This window comes from Labeo rohita, chromosome 25 (genome assembly GCF_022985175.1).
Source record: "Labeo rohita strain BAU-BD-2019 chromosome 25, IGBB_LRoh.1.0, whole genome shotgun sequence".
Taxonomy (NCBI): Eukaryota; Metazoa; Chordata; class Actinopteri; order Cypriniformes; family Cyprinidae; genus Labeo; species Labeo rohita.
In genome coordinates this window covers 10332733-10344729 of record NC_066893.1, presented here as the reverse complement: position 1 = coordinate 10344729, position 11997 = coordinate 10332733, and the positions used below count along the sequence as shown (strand labels likewise).

At 36.2% G+C, this 11997-nt stretch overlaps 1 protein-coding gene across 1 annotated transcript; it reads left to right on the top strand.

Moving 5' to 3' along the window:
* Positions 1-227: 227 nt before the first annotated feature.
* On the top strand, positions 228-9994 carry commd4 (COMM domain containing 4). Its single transcript, XM_051099837.1, has 8 exons — positions 228-484; positions 696-767; positions 851-916; positions 1007-1046; positions 1201-1320; positions 2227-2307; positions 2404-2580; positions 9691-9994. Exons 1-8 carry the CDS (start codon positions 482-484, stop codon positions 9729-9731), a joined length of 600 nt encoding a protein of 199 aa, XP_050955794.1. The 5' UTR covers positions 228-481; the 3' UTR covers positions 9732-9994.
* Positions 9995-11997: the final 2003 nt, after the last annotated feature.

Sequence of the window (11997 nt, the reverse complement as noted above, 5' to 3'; positions counted from 1 at the left end):
AGTTATTTCACCTGCACTTGCCAAAGTTTGGGAACATTATTTTTATTTAAATGTATTTATTACGTTTTTTAAATTAAGGCTATTTTTATTCTTTTAAAGGCTGTATTTATTTTTTTTCTATACAGAAAATACTGTAAAAACAGCAATAATGTGAAATATTTTTGCAATGTGAAGTAACTATTTTTTATTTGAATAATTTAAAATGTAATTTACTTCTGATATGCTGATTTGCTCCTCAAGAAACATTTCAAAAGGTCACTTTACTGCAGTTTTAGCGAAGACCTTATAATACAAAAAGCGCATCTTTGGTCCCTGTTGCTTCGAAGTTGTTTTTTTTTACTTACAAATATGTCAATTTTGTCAATATAAGGAACAACACTAATACAACCAGTCCATTGGGTGGCGGAAATATTCCGTAAAGCTGGCGTTACGTACCAGAAGAAGAAAGGAGATCAGCTGACTTGAATGAATACATGTCAAAATGGTATTATTTGTCTTATTTCTTATTGAACAATAGCTCGTTTTACTCTGGTTTCAAGTCTGAAACCATTAAAGTTAAAACATGCGTCCGCTGTTGTTAGTGCATGGTTACTTCAATTAATTTTTATGGATAGCGAACGCTAATCATTGTACGTTTTAAAGGCAAAGCAATAGACGTAAACATAAACTCATTTCGCTGCTTTCTTTTATTTCAGAGGTTCCGATTTTGTGGAGATCTTGACTGTCCTGACTGGGTCCTTGCAGAAATTAGTACCTTAGCTAGAATAGTAAGTCTGACATTAATAAGTGTTGTCCGTCTTGACAGTTTCTGCTCAAAACAAGTCATTTTCCTTATTGTTTTTCTTCACAGTCGAGCGTCAAGATGAAACTTCTGTGCGTGCAAGTCATTAAAGATCTGCTTGATGAAGGCATCGATGTAAGACAGCAGTGCATACAGCAGTCATGTTATAATGTCTACTAATAGATATTCCTCTACGTTAAATGACATATAATTATCTGTTTTCAGTATGACAAAGTTTCAAAACTAACCTCAGATGCAAAGTTTGGTAAGTAAATCCCTGTTTTTGTGTCTCAGTAATTTTTCAGTGTGAAATAAAAATATTAATACTAATGAGCTTGTTTAAAATATAAATGAAATGTAATTAAAATTAGTAGTTTTTAATACTAAAGCATTTGATTAGAGTGTCCTTTTTTTTCCAGAAAGTGGAGACATTAAAGCCAGTGTAGCAGTGCTGAGTTTTATTCTGTCCAGTGCTGCTAAGCACGATGTGGACAGTGAATCTCTCTCCAGTGAACTTCAGCAGCTTGGCCTGCCTAAAGGTAAGGATATGCGCTTGATCAACTTTTTCAAGTTTTTACTTAAAGGGGTCATCGGATGCCCATTTTCCACAAGTTGATATGATTCTTTAGGGTCTTAATGAAAAGTCTCTAATATACTTTGATTAAAAATTCTCAATGGTTTTGTAAAACAACACCCTTTTTACCTTGTCAAAATGAGCTCAGAAAAAATCATCTCATTCTGAGGGGTTGTTCCTTTAAATGCAAACGAGCTCTGCTCGCCCCGCCCCTCTCTTCTCTCCGTGGAAAGACGATCTTGTTTACATTAGCCGCGTTTAGCCGCTAAACTTCCTAAATACCACGTTATAAGGAAAGGCAATCGCAAAGATTCATAAAAAAAAAACCTTATACTCACTTTTGCTGTAAGTGAAGCTGGATCATGAATGATTCGTGCGAACATAGACGGATTTATGTAGATCGGGAGGCGCATTCCCTTCACAAACAAACATAATCTACTGCATCGTCAGCGGCTCAGATGTCGGGAGTAAATGACGACCACTATGTTCATTATTACATCCAGCAACACAACACCTCAATTGCTCAATCGGAGATATTCTTGTCTAACTTACATCCCTGCTCCGGCATTGAAACAAAGAGGGCAGACTGTGACAGCTGATTCGAGGTAAATCGCTCATGTCAATCAACTATCATGGGAGTGGCCTCTGTGGGTGTGACGCCACAACGACAGGCATCTGAGAACAGCTCGATTTGAAAAAGGGGGTATTATTTTTACAGATTAATTAAAAACCGCTGCATGGATTTTTATCATTATAGGGTAGATTTGTACATACACTGCCAACACACATTAATGTTCAAACAACATGAAAAAGTGAACTTAGCATCCGATGACCCCTTTAAAACTTAACACACTTTTGTATCCGTTTTTAGAGCACACCACCGGATTGTGTAAATCATATGAGGATAAGCACATCGCTCTACAGGAAAAGCTGAGGGAGAGCAGCTTGCGCTGTGAGTATTAGCAAAAAATAGAAGAAAAGTAGAAATACAGTTCAGATCATTCATTGAAATGTAATATCCATGTGCCTGATCCATGGCGTGTGTCAGTGGGTCGACTGGAAGCGGTGAACTGGCGGGTCGATTACACCCTGAGCTCCAGCGAACTGAAGCAAGTGAATGAACCCACAGTCCAGCTCAGACTTCAGGCTCAGGACCCCGAGACAGACTCCACAAAGACCACCGTTGTCTCCATCACTGCTGACAAGTTCAGAGTACTGCTAACAGGTGACTGATCAGTAAGATTTATGAGTTTGAATTGCATATAACATTTCCATTGGCTTAAAGGTATAGGTCACCCAAAATGAAAATTCTGTCATTGATTAGTCATTCTCTTCGTTCATCTTTGAAATACAAATTAAGACATTTTTGATGAAATCCAAAAGCTGATCCTGCATAGACAGCAATGCAACTGACACGTTCAAGACCCAGAAAGGTAGTTAAAATTAGTCCATGTGACATCAGTGGTTAAACCGTAATGTTATGAAGCTATGAGAATACTTTTTGTGTGCAAACCACAATGACTGATGTCACATGGACTATTTTTACTACCTTTCAGGGCCTTCAACGTGTCAGTTGCATTGCTGTCTATGCAGGGTCGGAGAGCTCTCGGATTTCATCAAAAATATCTTAATTTGTGTTCTGAAGATAAAGGTCTTATGGGTTTGGTCTTATGGTCTTTAAAGGGGAACTCCACTTCCAGAACAACAATTCAAAAATAATTTACTCACCCCCTTGTCATCCAAAATGTTCATATCTTTCTGTCTTGAGTTGTAAAGAAATTATGGTTTTTGAGGAAAACATTTTAGGATTTTTCTTCATATAATGGACTTCAATTGTGCCCTCGATTTTGAACTTCAAAAAAGTAGTTTAAATGCAGCTTCCAAGGGCTCTAAACGATCCCAGCCAAGGATGAAGGGTCTTATCTAGCGAAATGATGGGTCATTTTTTTGTAAAATAAAAATGTGTATACTTTTTAAGCTGTTTACAAACAAAAAGTTACAACGTGTCGGATGATTCTGAAGTTGTAGGAGAAAATAAGATGGAGTATTTCGACATACTCTACCTTTTTTAGCCGGAGTACACAGACGATGAACTTAGACGTGATTCGTAGTAGTGATGGGAAGTTCGGATCATTTTACCGACTAGGACTTTTGAGTCTCGTTCAGCAAAATGAACTAATCTTTTTTTCGAGTCATTTCGTTAATTTTAGCAAAATCAGCATCACGTGACAGCCCCATAAGACGAACGAACGAACGACTCGAAAAACCTGAAGACTCGAAACAGGTGAACTAATTCCAGTACAGAAACCAATAGGATGTTGCGCACGCACGACTGAACGAATCACTCCCCGTGACGAGTCGTTTTTCCCAAGTCATATTAAAGATTCGTTCAAAATGAACAAATCGTTGAGTGGTCACGTGACCCATACACGCAATGGTTGAGAGATATTGATGCTCCGTCCAAACCCACTTTCTTTTTCCATTTAAATAGTTTATTGTACTTGACAGTCAGTAATTTCTACTTGCGATAGTGTCAGCATTATGTACGGAAACAGAAAACAGGACTCTTCGCCGTCCACAACCCCCTCGGGGAAGAAAAAGATGAAGCTAGCGAGCTCCGAAGCTAATTTGACCGACGCCATTGCGGAGGCGCTTTCGAAACAGCAAATATCGCTTGAAACAACGGTTCAGAAAGCTATACGAGTGGCCATGGAAGATGTTAAATCATCTGTGATAGAGCTCCGCCAAGAAGTACAATCTCAAACAAACACGGTACGAGACTTGATATTAAAGGTTGACTAGATTCAGGGTGAGACGCGACAGATGAAGAAAGATTTAAACATGTGCACAACAGAGCAGCAAAGCCTCACTTTGAAAATTGCGGAGTTGGAGGACAGGTCTCGCCGTAATAATGTGCGTCTGGTGGGGCTCCCGCAGAGCCGTGAAGGAGATGACCCAATAGGTTTTCTTCAAAAGATGCTCCCTGCCTGGATACCAGCGCTGAAGAAGAAGGGACCGATCGAGATTGACCGAGCGCACAGAGTTTACGGCTCTGGTAAATCCCGCACTTTAATCGTTCGCGTGTTACGGTACCAGGACCGGCAAGCGATTCCGCAGGGAGCCAGGGAAGTGATGAAAACCGAACCGATTCGTGATCAGGATCACCTGCTGCGTTTCTTCGCCGACTATAGCGGGTTCACCTCCCGTAGACGACAGGCCTTCGGAAGTATTCAAAAGGAGTTGCATGCGCTGGGAATTCCAAAACTTCCTCATTTACCCTGCCATTCTTCGCGTTAGTTCTGGTGGGAATCAACACTCATTTGATTCAGTTAAAAAAGCGTAGGAATTCTTAGTGGAAGCCCGTAATGGGCACGCATCCGGTGCCAGACGTAAACTGGCCTTTTATGGTCCCTCGCCGTCTGCAGAGTCTATGGAAGAGTAAAGAGTCCATGAACGGGTTAGGAGTAAGTGCCTCTGTTTAGTAATGTAATGTAATGTAGTAGTGTAACAATGTAACGATCTGTTTCAGAGGGTTTGAGTCCTGAGATTTTTGTTAGTTTATTTATTTATTTATTAATATAAATATATATATATATATATATATATATATATATTTTTTTTTTCCACATTTTTTTTTATTATTATTTATTTATTTATTTATTTGGTGAGGCACTTGCCCTCTGTTAATTTATGTTGTAGCCTACATATATTTTGACTGTCATTACTGTTTACATTATGCATGCTGTTTTGCTTCATATTTCATGTTCAATGGAAGAGGGGGGTTGACGTTGACTTTCTGGTGTACGAAGGTGGATGTTGCCAGGTGTTGATGTTGGTGTAATGTTAGGGGATTTTGCAGTCTCAGATAGGGGGTATTTGTTCATGTTATTTCTATGTATTTTTTGCATTATTTTGGTTTCGTCACAGGTCAGGCAGATATATTTTGGTTGTGCAAAACTTCTTAAAATTCGCACCATTTTTCCAATAGATTATGGATAAATTCAAAGTTATATCGCTTAATATCAGAGGACTTAATAGTCCTAACAAAAGAGCCAAACTTTTGATTTACTTGCGCAGGAAAGCGGTTGATATCGCTTTAATTCAGGAAACCCATCTTAAGAGAGCAGATGTTCAGAGGTTACAGAATAAATTTTATAGAGTAGCGGCTTTCTCTACTGACAATACTAAAACTAAAAGTACTATTGTTTTGATCTCTCGTAGATGTAACCTCAAGATTGATAGAGAGAGCCAAGATCAATCTGGTAGACTTGCCTATGTTTGCACAAACATTAAAGGGAAGAAAATAGCATTTGTATCAATCTATGCCCCTACAATATTTGAGGCAAATTTTTTTCCACAAATTACTAACCACTTGATCTCGTTGATAGACTATTCTCTGATTACTGAGGGGGAAATGAATGCGGTTATAGTTCCAGTATTGGATAGATCTTCCTTGTGCAATCAAGTTCAGCTCAATTCTTCTGCCGCGCTTAATAATTTTGTAAAAGCGCTAAATTTGATCGATGTTTGGAGATCTGGAAACCCCTTGAGTAGAGATTATACTAATTTAAAAAAGATGCAAAATCAGAGAATCGACTATTTAGAAAAAGAATGTCAATCACTTGAACGTTCGTTAAAATCTGCATTTTCCAACTCCGTGTTTAAGATGCTTCAAATCCTTAAGGCTGAACTGAATGATCTTCTGAGAAGGAAAGCAGAATTTGCACTTCACACGACCAGACAGAACTATTATTTTAGTGGTGCTAGACCTAGCAAACTTTTAGCCCTTAGATTGAAGCAAAGTCAAGTGAGAGCATACATTGATATAATTAATCACCCATCCAAAGGATTGGTTAGGAATGGCAAAGAAATTAACTCTGCTTTTTCTGATTACTTTTCTAAACTTTATATATCTGAACTTAATCCCTCAAGTCCAAGCTGTACCACTTTCTTGCATTCTCTTACTTTACCTCGTCTTAGTCATGTGGAAGCGGATCAATTAGGTCAGCCTGTTACCTTGGAGGAACTTAAAGAGGCGTTACAGGGTGCTAAAAAAGGCAAGGCGCCAGGTTTAGATGGGATCCCTACAGAGTTATTTCTTAAATACTTTGATCTACTCGGTCCTGTCTTCCTGACAGCCATTCATGTGGCAGTAGAAGCTGGGGCCTTTCACCCACAGTTGAATACAGCACTTATATCGTTGATACCCAAAAAAGGGAAGGATCACTTAGAGTGTGCAAATTACAGACCCATTAGTTTGTTAAATACGGATATTAAAATGTATGCCAGAATTTTGGCCTTGCGATTGCAGCTTGTCCCACTCCAGCTGCAGTTCTGTCCTTGGATGCAGAGAAGGCATTCGATAGGCTGGAGTGGGACTTCCTCTGGTCTGTTTTGGATGCCTTTGGCCTTGGAACAAATTTTGTGAACATGATAAAGGTATTATATAAAAACCCAAAGGCTTCTGTTATAACCAACGGGGTACATTCTCTACCTTTTCATTTAAAACGTGGCACCAGACAAGGATGCCCGTTATCCCCCATGTTATTTGCACTGTCGCTCGAGCCACTAGCCTAGTCCTACAAACAACATATATCTCTCTATGCGGATGATATATTACTGTTTATTTCACATCTACAAGCGTCATTTCCTCAGATACTGAAGATATTTGGAATGTTCAATTTGCTTTCCGGTTACAAAATTAATTGGGATAAATCTGCTTTGCTTCCACTTAATTGCATGGCTAAAAAAGTCAAACTACCATGTAATGTTCCCATACAAACGTCCATGAGTTACTTAGGCATTGTTGTTCAATCATCCCTGCAGGCTATTCCAGATGCCAACTATCCTCAAACTCTAACTAAGGTGGAGCAAGATCTCCAAAGATGGACCTCGATGCCCTTATCACTACGTGCCAGAATAGCGAGTGTTAAAATGAATGTTTTGCCACGAATCAATTTCCTTAGTTCTATGATTCCTTTACCTGCTCCTAAAACGTTTTGGCTCAAACTTAATTCTATGATTCGTAAATTCATCTGGAATGGGAAACAGCCTAGATTAAAATTTGAAACTCTGCAGCGTACAAAAGACAATGGGGAATTAGCTCTTCCGAACTTTGAATTATATCATAGGGCTTTTCAAATAAGATGCATCAATGTTTGGCTCAACCCGCTTTCTAGGGTTTCTTGGAGAGAGATTGAAATGAGTTTAGCACATAAATATAGGTTACAAGATATACTGTTCTCTGGATTAAACAACAAACAATGTATGCAAGCTTTTGGCCCAATCATTGCCAATGCAATAGCCAATTTTAAACTGATGGAAAAATGCATTCAACACTCACATAATTGGCACACCCATACTCCTATTTGGTACAATAATGATATTCGTTCTGGTGGTGCACCATTTTTTTTCAAGAGATTGGATGCAGAAAGGTATTTATACACTGAAAGATATTTCTGGTTCTAACTGCATGTTAAGTTTTCAAGAATTGTGTGAGCGGTATGGACCTGAACCCTCCTCTCTGTTCTTATATTTGCGTCTAAGGTCGGCCATGAAGGCCTATGGGGTTCCCTGGGGGGAAAATCTACCCGTGCATCCAATCGTTGCCTGGTTTGATCTGTCCTCTTCCAGCCATTTCACCTCATGGATGTACAGAAAGGCTTTAGTGGCTACAACAAAACGCTTAGCTATACAGCGCACTTGGGAAAGAGACTGTCAACAAGAGGAAGGTGTTGCGGACTGGGAAAGAGTATGGTTGAATATTTTCGCTTCATCTAAAAATCCCAATCACCAACTGATTCACTATAATTTCTGTCACAGAAGTTATTGGACCCCACTTAAAAGACGTCGTATTGATTCCTCCTTTAGTCCCTTCTGTGATAAATGTCCAGACCAACAACTTGGATCCTTTTTTCATATGATGTGGGAATGTGACCAAGTTAAAAAATTTTGGAATGAGGTGTGTGCAATCTTATCAAAAATGATTGAATATCCTATACCGGTGAACCCGTCTATATTATTACTGAGTGACGATTCTCTGTCGAATCTCTTTAAGCTACAAAAAACTGTTTGGCTGGCCGGGTTAACATCAGCAAAAAAACTGTTAGCGCAACACTGGCTTCCACCACATAGCCTGGATATGTACAAATGGTTGATACAACTTCAGGACATTATAATGCTTGAAATATCCACAGCTCGGGTGAACCTGGCACAAATGTCTACATTACAGACTATAGCTGCTGAGAAGATCTCCAAGTTCATGGCACAAAACAATGACCAGGGCTCAGAAAGAATGTCTTAACGCTGTAGTTTTTATTTTATTTATGTATTTTTAGTTTGCATTGTTGATTGCTGGATTTTATGTTTTATGATTCCTGTGGCTTTGCTTTTCTGTTATCTTTTTTTTTTTTTATTTCATTAGGTACCCCATTTTAATGAGACCGCAAGGGAAGGGTGGTTGGGAGGGTGGAGGGAAGTTAAATTGATGTGTGATTCTGGTTAAGTTGTAAGTGAAATTATAATAATAATAAAAAAAAAAAAAATTAACGAATCGTTCAAGAACAACCCGTGGACGTGCATCGCAGAGCCTGTGCTACGCAAGCTTTTGTGCTTAAGAAGTATACAAATTTTTATTTTTCAAAAAAATGACACATCGTTTCGCTAGATAAGACCCTTCTTCCTCTGCTGGGATTATTTAGAGCCCTTTGAAGCTGCATTTAAACTACTTTTTTGAAGTTCAAATTCGGGGGCACATTTGAAGTCCATTACATGAAGAAAAATCCTGAAATGCTTTCCTCAAAAACCATAATTTCTTTACGACTGAAGACAGAAAGACATGAACATCTTGGATGACAAGGGGGTGAGTAAATTATTTGTGAATTGTTGTTCTGGAAGTGGAGTTCTCTTTTAAAGGTATAAACTTGATGTATATGATGCATCCTGTAATAGTACTAAAAAACTGAATGTGTTTTAAAACAACAGTTCACTAAAAATGAAAGTTTACTCACTCTCAGGTCATCAAAGATATAGATTTGAACAAAACAGATTTGGAGAATTTTGGCATTACATCACTTGCTCACCAATGGATCCTCTGTAGTGAATGGGTGCCGTCAGAGTGAGAGTCCAAACAGCTGATTTAAACAAAAAAAAAAAAAAAAACACAATGCATAAATAATCAACACAACTCCAGTGTATCAGTTAACATCTTGTGATGTGAAAAGCTGCATGTGTGAATGGGAATTTTATGTGCAAATCAATTGCATAAATATTTAACATACTTAAGTGTATATTGTATTTTTTAGTTATTGTAAATTTTCTTGTTTTTGCTTTCCAGAACTCAAACAAGCACAGACTATGATGAATGCACTACAGTGAGCCAGTCAGCGTTTCCTGAATAATATTGTTGAAATGTGCACAGAATCTGCCTGTTTATATATACTGTGCTTCTGAGAAAGAAAAGAAAAATGTTTTTCTACTATCATGTATTTTGCATAGCTCTTCACATCCTGAGTAGTCAAAATGTTGACTAATGTTGCTCAAATTGAGCACTGAGTTCAAAAAGCGCCTCAGTCAGATTTATGTTTATTCATTTCTTTTAATTTCTTAGATTAATTTGTCACTTGTTGATCTGTGTTATTCAGAGAATAACCAGCTCTTAGTGATTTCTCACCTCATGTATTTGTCTTGATTATATTAATGTCATATGTGTTTTTGTTACTGTATTGTTTCTTTTTCTTAACAAAAAAAAAAATGTTCAGTGTCTGTCACATTGCTGCATATTCAGAATCCTTAATGATGCTTACAGTTTTTGTTCATTTTTTTGTCATATGTTATGAATAAACAGGAAAAATATGGATCTTTCAAACGTGCATGCTTTTTAGAGTTTATTCTGGTTTAATTCTTAAATATTCAATGTTTTTTTTTTTGTTTGTTTTTTTAACTCACTTGGCCTTGAGACATCTATTCAGACCCATTGGAAATCTTAAAATGTTAAGTTGTACTAATTAACAACTTAGAAATGTGTGTTTGCTAAACTTAACAGATGGGTAAATAACCCAGCTGCCTTAAAATTTCAAGTTGATTCAACTCAAATATCTAAGTTTTCACTTAGTATAATTTAACATTTCAAGTTATACTAAAAATGTTAAAATTTTAAGGCAGCCAGGTTACAAATTATTTTAAGTTGACTCAACAAATTGTTTTTTACAGTGGACAGTAGTGACAAAGGGGAACACATAATCCTCATATTTTGGGGGAAATAAACCAAATTTTAGTAGTTATGAAATTTTTTGTTATTTAAGTTTTAGTAGTGTTTTAGTATGCAAGTTAAAATTCTGTAATGTGATGTGGTTGCTACCAAAAATTTGCAAAAACATGGGATGTTTTTATCGTATACTGAATTATCAACTAAGATGTTATGATAGTTTTTGGTTCAATGTATATTCAAACTAATGAATCCTTAACTTTGAAATCAGTACAATCAACTTTTCGTCTTTTACAAAGAAAAATTGGATTCAAAATGTAACTGATTTTTGATTGTTATTGATTTACCTCTGGAGAAAAAAAAAAAAAATATATATATATATATATATATACACACACTACCGTTCAAAAGTTTGGGGTCAGTACATTTTTATTGTTTCTTTTTTTTTTTTTTTTAAGAAATTAATACTTTTATTCACCAAGGATGTATTAAGTTAATAATTAAAAGTTTATTAAAAGTTAATAATAAATAATTTACATTATTATAAAATATTTATATTTTGAATAAACACTGTACTTTTTAAACTTATTCAAAAATCACAGGTTCCAAAAAATATTTGGCAGCACAACTGTTGATATTATCCAACATTGATTATTCTAATAATAAATCCGCATATTAGAATGATTTCTGAAGGATCATGTGACACAAGACTGGAGTAACAGCTGATAAAAATTCAGCTTTTCATCACAGGAATAAATTCTATTTTAAAGTATGTTAAAATAAAAAACATTATTTTATATTGTAAAAACATTTTGCAATATTACTGTTTTTTTTCTATATTTTTAATCAAATAAATGCAGCCTTGATGAGCATAAGAGACTTCTTTAAAGACTATTACAAGTCTTACTGACCCCAAACTTTTGAACGGTAGTGTATATATATATCTTATATAGGTCAGTATTGAAGGATCCGACGATCCTCAAATGCAAACTGTGTGTGTTTTGCCTCAGAGCAACCATACATTTGTGTTGTGTTTTGCTTTCTTTTTATATATTCTTCATTTGTTCTTCATTCATTTTTTAATCATTAATCATTTAATCATTTTATTATTCCATGTATTCATATAATCATTCATAATAATCATTATAGTCATTTATATATTCATTTTATTGATTCATTAATTGATTAGTCATTTATATTATATTATAGTTGTTTTTTTTTAATATTATATTATATATATTTTCCATTGTTGTTTAGTCTTATGACTGTGTAGCTTCAAGGGCTGTTTGTCTTCATGAATAAGAGATACAAGGGAAGGTTTATAGAAACTCAAGGTTTATGGGATGTTGTTGTGAATCAGTTTGGTATAACAGCACTTGTTGTATTTGTGCATTGAGATTCGCAACTAAGACTATTCAATAAACTCTGCTCATTTTT